This window comes from Chelonia mydas, chromosome 4 (genome assembly GCF_015237465.2).
Source record: "Chelonia mydas isolate rCheMyd1 chromosome 4, rCheMyd1.pri.v2, whole genome shotgun sequence".
Taxonomy (NCBI): Eukaryota; Metazoa; Chordata; order Testudines; family Cheloniidae; genus Chelonia; species Chelonia mydas.
This window is the reverse complement of record NC_057852.1, coordinates 140,768,404-140,781,964: the sequence shown is the minus strand read 5'-3', so window position 1 is coordinate 140,781,964 and position 13,561 is coordinate 140,768,404. Positions and strand designations below refer to the sequence as shown.

Here is a 13,561-nt window from a genome sequence, read left to right as displayed (position 1 = left end):
GGGACTGTATGCTCGTGCCTAGCATGGGCCCTTGCAGATAAGTAGAAAATCGCACAGGGCCTGCATGTTCTAGGATCATCGGTAAGTCCTTTGGTTCTGCAGTAGTTACACCCGACAGTGTTTCACTCCCTGGGTTCGTCTGTGCTGAAACCAGCCCTGGGAGTCACAGGCCCTTGGCCATAATAATTGGTAATGGTGCTCTGTCCCAGGAAGGGCTTGTTTTAAGAATAACACGGAGGCAAAGTTCAAAGCGAGGCCCGAATGAAAGGTGGAGACAGTGGTGAGTGATGGCAGATCCCTCCCAAAGCAAGTGCTGTTCTGACTCTTTTCCCCCTTGACAATGTTGTTTTGCAGCCTACCCGGACTCCCAACTCTGCAGCATCCAGCGGTACAGCTGGGCCCTCTGGCTCCGCTTCCGCCTCAGGGGGCGAGATGAGTAGCAGTGAGCCCAGCACACCTGCTCAGACGCCTCTGGCTGCGCCGGTCATTCCAACTCCTTCCCTGACCTCTCCGGTGGCACCTCCTTCAGCTCCTTCCCCCACGAAGGTAAAGGTGTAAAACAGGGCAATGTCCCAGGGGTGTGGAACCTTCACTTCAGCCTGTGGCTGTCTGATTGCTCTACCCGAGTGGGGAGCGGGAGGGCAGTGCTCAAAGGCAAGGAGGCAAGAGAACAGGAAGCAGGCAGGGGGGCATGGCAGGGAAACCATTTATCAGCCCACCCTATGCCACGCTCCAACAAAAACGGCCAGGGAGCACTCTTGTGTTCCGTCTCCGTACAGCACTCTTGTGACTGCATCTGGAATACCCCAGTCGGTTCTGGGCACCACACTACCACAGACTGAAAGCAATACAGAGAAGACCTGCAAAAGCAATCCGGGGTTATGAACGGATTGTCTTCTGAGATGCATATATATAGCATGGCTAAGAGTAGACTAAGGGCAGATGTGGGGCGAAACCCCAAGGCTGGAAAGGAGGTTCAGGATGGTGAGAATACCACTGCTTAGCTCAGCACTCTACAAACATTAACCGTTCCAGCATATTTGTGAGATTGGAATATGGCGGTATCTCATTTTAGAGATGAGGAAACTGAGGCACAGAGATGAAGGTCACACAAATTGGAGCTGGGACTAGACCCCTGGCTCTCGACTCTGTCCCACGGCTTACACTCTAGGTCTCTTGTGTGGGGAAAGTCAAAAGGGTGTTTTGTTTTGGCTGACTATCCAGACTGATGATCTGACCTTGAGGGGGTGCTGGGCTGAGGAATATTCTCCCCCAGGGAAAGTGGAGAAGCCCCATTCTCTGGGATGGGACAAACTGCTAGGGAATATCCCGTGGGGAACAACCTGCCCTGGCCTTAGAGGTGGGCTGGGTGATTTAATGGGTGTTTGATGGCTGGATAATTACTATCTAGGCCAGTTTTGTTGTTTAAAATAGTTTTTCATTATTTCCCTCCTGCACCTTCTTAATTAGCTGAATTTCGAGCTTATGAAAGATTTAGGACAGGAGGGCAAAGAAGTAATAGCACAAGATGTGAAAAAGCATTTGAGGTTTTGTGTGAAGTTGTGAGCTGGAAAAAGCACCATCTAGTGGAGGGAAAAGGCATTCCAGCCTCATCAGTTCAGGGTTCATCGTCCGTTACACCTGTGCCTGAAACCTGCTCACTTGCTAGCCCTGTTACTGATGCCCAAATCAGCTGAGAACACAGAAGGAAAAGACTCTGGTATCTGACAACACTTAGTGCCTCATCAATTCCACTGGTTGCTCTGCAGAGCCCATCAGTTTGTGCTGTTTGTGTAGGTTTTTCACACAGCAGCCGGGGGGATAAATAAAAAGAAAATAGGAAAATGTGATTGTAAAACTCACTAGGTGTTGGTGGCGTGCTTGGGAGCAGGTGCAGAACCCCAAACGAGTTGCAGCTATTTAAAAAAATGGACTAGACTTCAAATGGATGGGGGACCCACGTTTCCATCAAGAGCGAGTGCCGGTCTTGTAGCTGCACGATGCGTAGCCAAGCAAAGAATCTTCTGAAACACCTGAAGGCATTTTCTGCCGTCAGCATGCTGAGCAGCACCCATTTGTTCGCATCGGGCAGGTGACTGCTGCTCACTGAACATTGGTGCAGGGGGAGAATGTCTTTGTCTGCTCAGTCACCAAGGCCTTGCTGGGAGTTCCGCTTGGCTCTGTGATTCTCCCATCAGGAAAAGCCCAAGCATGGCTGCATAATACCTTCCAGGCTTTGTGCTGCTTGAGGGATGTTCTTCCTTCCTGTGCAGGCAGCTCTCCAGTTACCGGGCAGATGGGTTTCCAGGGAACAACATGTTAGCCTTACACATGTTTTAGGGAGAGTCCAAGTCCCCTTGCAGCGTGAAGGGCTTCAGGAAGAGATGTTTCACTTCAAGAGGGTGGGACCCAACAGGGCTGCATTAGAAGCTTGCCAGGAACCTGGGGACTGTGCCTAATTCTCATGCACTGGAGTAGATTGCAGCCACCTTCAACTTTGGTGCGGAGGAGACACTTCAGGTCCCAGCATACACTGCTTCATCTTTGAGCAGCCTTTGCTCAGATCAAGATGGAGTGTTGCTTCCTGGCACCAGAATCCTCTGTGGGCTACACCTGTAAAAGGTAAGGATGTCTTTAACTGGGTTTTGAAACCCAACTGGTTCAGCCCAAATTCAGCCAGTGGCTCTTTGTCCTAACAGAGTCAAGTGACCTCCTGTTGATGCTGGTTACCTGGGTTATCTTTCAGTGGGAAAGGTCTCACCTGCTTGTCTCTGGAGAGCCCACTGATTAGAAAAGCCTGAAAGAGGGCATTGCAGTCAGACACAATGGCTAGTTTGTGGTTCGGAGGGGAGATGCCTCTATGGCACTGTCACCTTGCTGAGAGAAAAGGGCAGTGCTCCATCCTTGGGTGAAGAATTACACGTGTGCTGGATTTTGCACTGAGCCTTTCCTTCTAGAGATGAAAATGTCCAGAGCCATGATTCCAAAACCTTCAGAATCCAACATACAAAATCTCTTAGCCCTGCTTAACCCCCTTTGGTATAGTAACCGCCCCATCGTATCGGAGCAACTGATGGGGGAGAGATGGGAAAGGATTAGGGTGTCTTTGGCACTCAGTAGAGTAACCCCATGGCATCAACTAATAACTCTCCAGTTTACAGTGGGCGCAGTTTGTGTGTGTCTGCAAGTTGTTGAACTTCATTTAAATAAGCCTTAAAGCATTAGCCATTACACATGCTGTAATTTAAAATCACATAGCTTGTCACATTAGAACCCCACTCCTGTTAGTGGAGACACTTTTTCCTTGCACGTGTCACTACTCTGACCCCTAGGGGCAGGAGAGGGGGATTAGGTGAGTTAATTTTGTACATTATTGATTTTCAGAAGGGCTGAGCACCCACAAATCCCTGTGAAGTCACTTGTAAGTGCAGGTGCACTGCACCTTTGAAGGCCAGGCCATCTCTCAGCACATCGAGAAGCATTGAACCATGTTCTGTGGGTGAACTGAAACTCAATGAGATTAAAAAATTATACAGGCTTTGGAAATGGAAGAACATAGTGAATGAAATTATTCTAAGAGGCCTTTAATGCTGCTGCTGTTGGAAAAGGGTTGACTGAATTCTGAGGACTGGGTCAGACTTTGAAGGTTTTGTTGCCTGTGCATTAAATTAGAGGTATTTGGGGAAATGCATTGTTACATGACATTTCTACTTCTCAGAGTAACCTCCCATTTTCCCCTGGCTGTGCAGGAGGAGGAGAACCTGCGTTCTCAAGTCAGAGACCTGGAGGAGAAGCTGGAGACTCTGAAGATGAAGCGAAATGAAGACAAAGCAAAGCTGAAAGAGCTGGAGAAATACAAGATCCAGTTGGAGCAGGTGCAGGAGTGGAAGAGCAAAATGCAGGAACAACAGGTTGACCTCCAGAAACGTCTAAAGGAGGCCAAAAAGGTGAGCATCTTCTTGGCGGGCATGTGGCAGCAGCCAGAGCGGTGCAGCTCACGTTAATGGCATGTCAAGGGAAACAGTACATTCAAGGCTATTTAATTGTTGGAAATAAGATTGGGGAGTTCTTACTTTATTTTTTGATACATCCACTAGCATAAAAATATGAACTCCCCCAGATCCTGTCTTTTGAAGAGATGTGGGCCCTAAAGCAACCTGTGACCACAACATAGCAAACGTTGGCTCATGCGCTGGCTTGAGAGTGCAAAAGCCAAATGGAAGTAAACTACACTCAGTGCTGAATTAATTTGTACAGGGCACTAAATATGTCTGGGTCCATTATCCTGGTGGCATCTTACTGTGGTTTATTATGGCCTATTTTCTCCCCATATCTGAGGCAAGAGTTTTGTCATGGAGCCACACTGACCAGCTTTAACCAAGCAGTGCTTCGTATAATGTGTCCCTTCTGCCAGTGGCCTCTGCAGATTCCCACTTTTGGCTTGTGATGGAAGCACCTTGACCCTATGGGAATCTTCTGGAGAGAGTGGTGGCCATTAGGCCTCTCCTCTCTCCCTCCCATCCCGGAGGGGCCTAGGCGTTCCCCTTCTCTTCCTTCTAATCACAGAAAGTGCAGCGGTCTCCAGCCACACACAGTGTCCTCAGCGCGTCCCTCATCCTTTTCTTTCATCTGCCCTAGGGGGCAAATTTTGTTTGTAGTTAGTCAATCAGTCAGATTCCTTAAAGGAGGAGGAGAGGAGATGCAGTGGCCTGGGCTCCATCTGGACCTGTGGGTTGCCTGGCACACTCCTACTGAGATGGGAGGCTCATGAGGCCTGTCAGCTGGGGCTGGCCCTGTGTGAGTCCATTGTCAGCTTTCTGCTCACCGTTGAGGTGACTGGCTCTGTTCAGGTTGATCTAGGAGGCCTGGCTGTGTGCTTAACGTGGCTTCTGAAGGATCTCACCCAGCAGACAAGCACAGACCTAGGACAGCCAAGCATAGAGCCAGAGCTGAGGCTACCAAGCAAGGATCCCACACCTTGATTAGGGAGAGTCCCTTGTCTACTGCTTTTCTCTGTCACTGTGGCCCCAGATGTGCTCAGGTCAGTGGAGTCTGGTACTGCAGTTCCAACACTATGATTTTTGGAGAGTGGCTTGCCATACGGATTCTGAGCCCGACCTAGTGGTATGAACAAACAGAGCCACTGTGGAAATCCTCACAGCACCGGCAAGAGGGAAACTCATTGCAAGCCTCTGATCAGATCCAGGATGCTGGAGCTGTTGGTTACAGGATTGCATTTTAATGTTGTGCTTCCTGTATGGCCATGTTCAGATGCATGCACTCAGTGCGCTCCCTCTGGGAGAGGGTTTTCTTCTTCCAGTGCCCCTTCTATCAGACCCTAACCCTGAAAGCAAGGAGAGAGAGGCAGGTCCATTCTTACGATCACACGCCTTTGGCAGAGTTGTTAGTCGTGTAGGTCCCAGGATATTAGAGAGACCAGGTGGGTGAGGTAATAGCTTTTATTGGACCAACTTCTGTTTTCCAAGCTTGTCTCCCTCACCAACAGAAGTTGGGTCAATAAAATATATTCGCTCACCCACCTTGTATATCACAAGTTTTAGCAGCCAGTGTATTTGGTCCTGGAGCTCTGTTCGCTGGACTCCAGGTAGGACCTGATGAGTGAGTTTCTCTTTGGCTTCCAGCCATAGGCGCTGACTCTGTGGGTGCTCTGGGGCTGGAGCACCCACGGGGAAAAAATGATGGGTTCTGAGCACCCACCGGCAGCCCCCCCAACTCCTCCCAGTGCCTCCTGCCCACCGAAAGGCCGCGCAGATCAGCACCTCCCCCTCCCTCCCACCCACCACGAACAGCTGTTTCACGGCAGGCAGGAGGCTGGGAGGGAACGGGAGGTGCTGATCTGTGCGGCCTTTCGGTGGGGCAGAGGTGGGGTGGGGATGGGGTCTTGGGGGAAGGGGTGGAGTGGGGGCGGGGCCTGGATCAGAGCCAGGTCTCCTCGGACATCAGCACAGAGCAGCACGAACACATTTATTCAAAACTAAATCAAACAATAAGAGACTGAACCACATGTGACAAGTCACTTCGCTTAACACATGACTGAAAGGTCCTTGGATACTGCGGTGCTGAGGGCTGTACAAGAACCTTTATAGAACAGAGATTGTGTGGAGAACTTGGAGTGGGTGGATTGCCTGGAAGATGTTTTAATGCTTTGTGTATTGTGACTTGTGGTGTGCTTAGGTGCCTTGCAATAGGCCCTTTTCTAAATAACCATTCATCACAGCCAGAGCATTATCCGCCAGTGCTCTGCAATGCCTGCTTTCCCAGCAATCTGGCCTGAGGAGGTAAATTGCTATTGTTAGATCTAAATTCTGCACTGAAAGACATGAACATAAAAGGGAAGCTTAGAACCTAACACAGCAGCCGAACTGCTCAGTACTGTCTGTTGGTGTTGTCCAACGGGAATGGACCCACAGCTGTTTGTTTTATTAGTGGGGATGATCCGAGATCACTACTCTATTTTAACAGACTAGGCTAAATGCTGTTACTACAAAGAAACGTATAAAATATGCTTGGTGTGTGTCCGTACTGAAAATGCAGCCCCAGCCCGTGATCCGGTGCCATGGCTTGGCACATTCCGTGAGTTGCACAAACAGACCAGCTCATCATCCTTGTGTGTGTTTAACACACCTGCCTTTTGTCAGGTTAACACCTTGGTTAGATTTTAGTGATCCCCAGTTAGGGTCCGGGGAACCTCTCTTAATGAAAATGAAGCAGTTGTGTCCTCTGGCATGTAATACTTCATAATGTAACCTGCTGGTAACTCCCATCCTGGTTACCAAAGCAGTCAGGAATTCATCATGCAAAGGTTAAATCTGAGGGCAAGTCTCGACTACAAAATTAAGTCGACCTAAGTTACATGGATATACAGCCACCACAGTCATTGAATCGGTTTTACACATCACACTACGCTCCTCGTGTCAGCCGTGAGAGTCCTTACCAGGAGCACTTGCACCCATTTAACTGCCAGTGTGGGGCATTGTGGGATGGTTTCTGAAAGGCAGCAACGGTCGATGTAAGTAGCACACTGTCTGCACTGACAACGTGTCAACCTAACTACATCGACTTCACCTCCGCAAGAGGTGTAGCACTTGAGTTATTAAGTCAATTGTAGTGACTTACATCGGTGGGAGAGACAGTTTAGTGTAGACACAGGTAGAAGTAAGCTGCCTTATGTGGCCCTTACTCGAGCTCTGCAGGGTAGACCAGGCCTGAGTCCGGCGGCATTACTGGAACTGCTTCTTTCTTATTGTTCCCAAGTGGGGTGGGAGGAATCCCAGGCCACTCAGGCCCTGTGTTACTGGTCCGGGGTGGAGGTGGGAGGGGTTGGAAGTGCAGTCGCTGGGCTGAGTGGGGAAGAGGTGCTGAGGTGGAACAGAAATAAGACCGTTTTCCTGGCAGTGGCCTTTTCCCCTGCATGCCTGGTAAGCATTTACTAACTGGGATTTGACTGCATGCAGTCCCCCTACAGGAACTCTGTCACAGCCAGGATTAGCTGAGCCCCACAGCTGGGTAATGGTTCCGGTTAGTGACCGAGTCTGAGGAGCGCCCCAGTCCCATCAGGCTTCCTTCGCAAGGTGTCCTCACCCTGTTTCTGCCTGACTGCAGGAAGCCAAAGATGCATTGGAAGCCAAGGAGCATTACATGGAGGAGATGGCTGATACGGCTGATGCTATCGAGATGGCAACTCTGGACAAGGAGATGGCGGAAGAGCGGGCTGAATCCCTGCAGCAGGAGGTGGATTCCCTGAAAGAGAAGGTGGAGTATCTCACAATGGACCTGGAAATCCTGAAACATGAGATAGAAGAGAAAGGTGAGAGGTGTGGGGACCACCCATTGTGAAACGGTCTTGCAGGTGTGTGTGGGGGGTCCCATCTTAATGCAAACCTGGGTTGGTGAGTAAATCTACATGTTGGCGAGTTTCCATTGTTGTGATGAGTGCAGCATAAATACCAAGCTACGCTGATACATCCTGCACCCGTTGGTGTCAGTGGGAACCTTGTCATTGAGGAGTTAATTGTCATTGATGAAACAAACAGTAATAAGTCACTAGGACCAGATGGGGTTCACCCAAGAGTTTAAAAAAAGGAGGGGGGGGGCACTCCAGAGGCAGTCCCGTCAGTTAGAGACCATTGAGCATAACTTCAGTACCGGACAAATTGTTGATTCTCTTCTTTACTAGAGTTTCAACCAGACGCAGAGATGAACATGATTTGTTGGGGAAAAGTCACCATAACTTTTGTAAAGGGAACTCCTGGCTCTCCAATCTAGTAGAATTCTTTGAGGGAGTCAGCAAACATGGACAAGGGGGATCCCGTGAATAGTGTACAAGAAATTTCAGAAAGACTTTGACAAGATCCCTCACAAAAGGCTGTTAAGCAAAGGAGGCAATCATGGGACAAGGGGGAAGGTCCTCTCATGGATCAGTAACTGGTTAAAAGAGAGGAAACAACAGGTAGGAATCGATTGTCAGTTTTCACAGTGGAGCGAGGTAAATGGCGGGATTCCACAAGGATCTGTGCTGGGACCAAGGTCATACAACGTATTCGTAAGTGAGCTGGCAAAAGGGGTGAGCAGGTGGCAAAGTCTGCAGATGATTCAAGATAATTGAATACAGTTAAGTCCCGAGTTGACTGCGAGGAGCCACAAAGGGGTCTCACACAACTGGGTGACAGGGCAACAAAATGGCAGATGAAATTCCATGTTGATACATGCAAAGTAATGCACATTGGAAAACATCCCAACTATCCATTGAAAACGGTGGGGTCTAAATGAGCTGTTACCACTCAAGCAAGGGATCTTGGAGTCCTCGTGGATAGGTCTGTGGATACATCTGCTCCCTGTGCAGCGGGACAGAATGTTAGGAGCCATTTGGGAAAGGGTAGATAATGGACAGAATGCCACGGCGTAAATCCTCGGGGCACCCACATCTGGAGCACTGCCTGCGGTTCCGGTTGCCCCATCTCCAAAAGACACATTGGAACTGGGAAAAGTACAGAAAAGGGCAACAAAAGTGATGAGGGGTCTGGAACAGCTTCCATATTAGCAGAGATTAAAAAAACTGGGACTGTTCGTCTTAGAAAAGAGACGACTAAGGGTGGATCTGCTCGAGGTCTGTAAAATCCTGACTGGTCTGGAGTGTTGTTTACCTCTTCACATTACACAAGAAGCAGGGGTCACCCAATTAAATTACTAGGCAGCAGGTTTAACACAAACAAAAGGAAGTATTTCTTCACACAACGCATGGTCAACCTGTGGAACTCCTTGCCAGAGGATGTTGTGAAGGCCAAGACTATAACAGTTCAAAAAAGAACTAGATAAGTTCCTGGAGGATGGTCCATCAGTGGCTATTAGCCAAGATGGTCAAGGAGGCAACCCCATGCTCTGGGTGTCCCTAAACCTCTTTGACTGCCAGAAGCTGGAATGGGCACCGGGATGAATCACTTGATGATTCCCTGTTCTGTTCATTCCCTCTGGGGCACTGGGCATTGGCCGCTGTCAGAAGACAGGATACTGGGCTAGGTGGACCTTTGGTCTGATCCAGTCTGGCCATTCTGATGTTAGGATTTGCCCTTGTGGGATTGCTGTGATAGCTCCTTAAACATCCAGCTAAATGCTTTCAGTCTTTTGCATGCAGTCCGATTACTTGGCTTCGCAGCGCTGGCCAGTAGGAAGTGGTAGGACCCTTATTCACAGACGGGTCCTACAGGAAGCAGTGTCAGCAACTCGCCATGTCCCATCATCTCTGAGTTTGCGTAGGAGTCTGGCTGCCGGGATGCAGGCCTCTGACTAGGGAACCTAGGGGCTAAGGTTAAAACAGCCATTTCAGCTCTCATTGCCCCTTGCTCAGACAGGGGATGCTTGCTCCTGGGAGCATCTCTGGGACGAGCTGTTTGTGCTGTAGTGCACAGGGTCTGCTCATTTTGCTGATTTCAGACCAGCTGCTCAGCTCCTCTATGGACAGGACATTGAAACCAAAACTCGGGACAATCTCACATATTTTGTCCTTGTTTTGATTCCCTAATGGGCTTTCTAGCCAAGGCAGACTTTAAAAATACACAGACAAGGAAGTGAGCAGCCGTTGAATATCGACCGCATGAGCCGCGTTCCATGCCAGAGGGCCTGCAGAATGGTCATCTGAGAGCCCCAGGACTCTGCTCAGCTGGACAGAACCTGCATCTGCCAAAGGAGCAGTAGATTGAGGAGACAGCAGATGGATGCACTGAGGGGGGCTGCAATGGGGGGACTGGGGGAGATGGACAGATTGAAGGGGATGTGGGATCTTCGGTGGGGCGGATGGAGGAGGAGAAAGGCGGGGGCGGTGGCTACTTGGATCACATTCGCTGTCACATTAGCTACAGCCAGGTAAGTACATAGACCCCAAGGGTTAGAAAGGACCACAAGCACCATCTAATCTAACCCCTAGAGTACAGCTCTGCTTCAGGCACCTCCGGCCTGACCTGCAGGGCCAGCAGTTCTAGCCATGCAGCCCCCTGAGTGAGATTGCAGATTGTGCCGTGCCATGCAGTAGTTCTTAGTTTGAGTCCCTGACCACTAATCGACTTACCTGAGCTTGCCATCCTTGTATCACTTGTGCCATATGCTAGATTCGAGGGCCGCTCTGCTGAGGAGGCAATAGGCTGGTGGGTTAACCCTCTGTGCGTTATCCTCCCCACTCCCAGGTTTAAAACCTTAGTTGCTTTTAAGAGAACTGCCTCTGGATAACAGCTGATTTTCCTGAGCATGCTGGGTATCGTCTCTCTGCTTCTCCCTTTCTCCAGGCTCGGATGGGGCTGCATCCAGCTACCAGGTCAAACAGCTAGAAGAGCAAAACGCGAGGCTCAAGGAAGCTCTTGTCAGGTATAACGCTCCTTCCCTATTAAATCTCTTCCTCCGTGATCTCACCTCTGCAGATCTTCACTGCAAGCTCCATTCCCTGCCACCTGGCAACAAAACCTGCCTCAAAGCAGTGAACCATGGACCTCTGTTCTCGAGCCAGGGTATTAACCCCCTAGTCCCACACAGATACACCCCTCCAAATGCCCCTCAGTTCCTTTCTAACTCTGGGCACATCTTTTAAACCTCAGAGAAGTAGAAAGTGGGGTAGGTCACTGTGGGTCTGCTGAGGTTATACATGCAGAGAACATGAGAAGCAACCACTCTGCTTTCCTCTGATACTCTCGCTATGAGCACGCTACTTAAATACCGTAGCTGGTTGATAATGTGCGTGTTTGCTGTGGTGACCAGATTGGGATGACTTCTGGCAGTGTCCTGCACACCTCCTGGTCAGGTGTCTACTGAACTGCTTTGCATTGTGAAATGGATGTTGCATCTCTCTGTAGTGTCCTAGGAGAAAGCCTCCCCTGCATGGTCCCACCAATGTACCTGTTATGGTCTTCTTTGACTAGCTTCTTCAGGTCACAGCCCGAGAGTCTGATCTGCCGTGTTCCCATGAAGAGTTAAGTTGCAAGCCATATCCAGGGGCTGAAACATCTCTGTTCTGAGTGAATGTGCACTGATGGCTGCAAAGCTGTCCTGTTTGAGAGTCCCGTCACCACGGAATGGAAATCTGAGCCCGCTTGGGGTGAATGAGTTCCCTCTGCACTCAGCATGGCTGCCCTAGTATCTCAGCACTGGGGCTGCACGCTGTCCTGTATGGGACGGTCACTGCTAGTGAAAGGACAGGAATAGCCCAGCTGACTTGGAACGGCTGCAAACACCTGAGGAAGGCTGTGATGGCAAGGACAGGGAATGGCTGCTGTGATCGCAGTCCCTGGGTCCCTTCCCGTTTGCTCTGAGTGTGTTTGCTCTGTTTCAGGATGCGGGATCTGTCTGCCTCAGAGAAGCAGGAGCACGTGAAGCTTCAGAAACACATGGAGAAGAAGAATTCAGAGCTGGAGAGCTTGCGTCAGCAGAAGGAGAAGCTGCAGGAGGAGGTGAAGCAGGCAGAGAGAACCATTGATGAGTTGAAAGAGCAGGTGAGTCAACCCGAAAGTGCTTTTGGGCTTCAAAGAGGGTCAGGAAACTACTGCCAGGCAAATTGGTGTCTCCTGTGAACTGTTGGGTGTGGGGCTCTCGCTTATAAACCACACACTTCGAGCAGCACTCTTTGCTGCTGCAACATCGAGGCGGCAGGGGGTGTCCCAGGGGTCCTGCTGTGGAGTCTGCCCTCCCTCCTCCAGCACTGGAGCTGTGTCGCACTCCGAGTTCGTGCTTGGCTGCAGGCTGGCTTCCTTAAACGTAAGAGACGCTTGGCACCTGGAGTCTTAGAAACCTTTCCAGAGGAGGTTCTAACGGATGTCTCCTTACCTCTGGAATTCGGTGCCATCTAAACATGTTTGTCTTAGTGCGGCGCGGTCAGGAGGATGGGCGAGTCACAGCCAGGCCGGGGTTCTAGTGACGTTGTGGGGCCCCCTGGGCAAGGTTCCTTATTACGGGCTTCCTAGAGGCAGGCACCGAATGTCTGCTGTGGAAGAAGCAGGCCACACAGTACGAGAGCTCTAGCATGATCCTGGCTCGGTAGGAGAGCGGTAATTATCACTGGCACCACTTGATAATATGCAAAGGGAGAGAAATAACGAATCCTGTTTGTTCAGATGTAAAGAGAGTGAGCTCCCATTCTGCCTCTGATAAATCTGACCCATAACCTTGTCCTGGGCTTCGGTGCAGAGCACAGAGGGCTTTGGAAAAGTTGGGCTCAGGTCTGGCAAAGCAGTAGAAGACAGATTTCTTTGAGGTGTTTTAAATTGACTGGAGGTTGCATAAAAGTACATTAGGCACTCGTGTCCCAGGTTCTGTGGCTACAGTGGCTGAGAGAATTGAAGCCAAGTGTCTCTTCCCATCTCCTCACCCTGCTGGAACATTGAGTTCCTCTACAGCAGTGGTGGGCGACCTGCGGCCCACGGGCCACATGCAGCCCGTCAGGGTAATCCACTGGTGGGCCACGAGACAGTTAGTTTACGTTGACTGTCTGCAGGCACAGCCGCCCGCAGCTCCCAGTGGCCGCGGTTCGCCGTTCTCGGCCAATGGGAGCTGCGGGCCACCGGGACTGGGTGACTGGACAATAAAATGGCAGATGAAATTAAATGTTGATAAATGCAAAGTAATGTACATTGGAAAACATAATCCCAATTACACATACATAGTGATGGGGTCTAAATGAGCTGTTACCAGTCAAGAAAGAGATCTTGGAGTCACTGGATAGTTCTCTGAAAACATGCGCTCAATGTGCGGCAGCAGTCAAAAAAGCGAACAATGTTAGGAGTGATTAGGAAAGGCATAGATAATAAGACAGAATATATCAGCCACGGTACGCCCACATCATGAATACTGCATGCAGTTCTGGTCGCCCCATCTCAAAAAAGCTATTTTGGAATTAGAAATAGTACAGAGAAGGGCAACCAAAATGCTGAGGGGTATGAAACAGCTTCCGTACAAGGAGAAATTAGAAAGGCTGGGACCGTTCAGCTTGGAAAAGAGACGACAGAGGGAGGGGATAGGACAGAGGTCTATAAAATCATGAATGTGGACAGGGACGTGTTATTTA

General features: G+C 50.0%; 1 protein-coding gene across 21 annotated transcripts in view; it reads left to right on the top strand.

Moving 5' to 3' along the window:
* The window catches only part of DCTN1 (dynactin subunit 1), a 140,018-nt gene that overhangs the window by 106,367 nt on the left and 20,090 nt on the right, over positions 1-13,561 (top strand). For all 21 annotated transcript variants that reach the window (XM_043545024.1, XM_043545027.1, XM_043545025.1 and 18 more), the window contains 5 exons: positions 355-546; positions 3,750-3,947; positions 7,624-7,828; positions 10,797-10,875; positions 11,834-11,993. In XM_043545024.1, the coding sequence (XP_043400959.1) occupies positions 355-546; positions 3,750-3,947; positions 7,624-7,828; positions 10,797-10,875; positions 11,834-11,993 (834 nt within the window). The remainder of the gene's footprint in view (positions 1-354; positions 547-3,749; positions 3,948-7,623; positions 7,829-10,796; positions 10,876-11,833; positions 11,994-13,561) is intronic.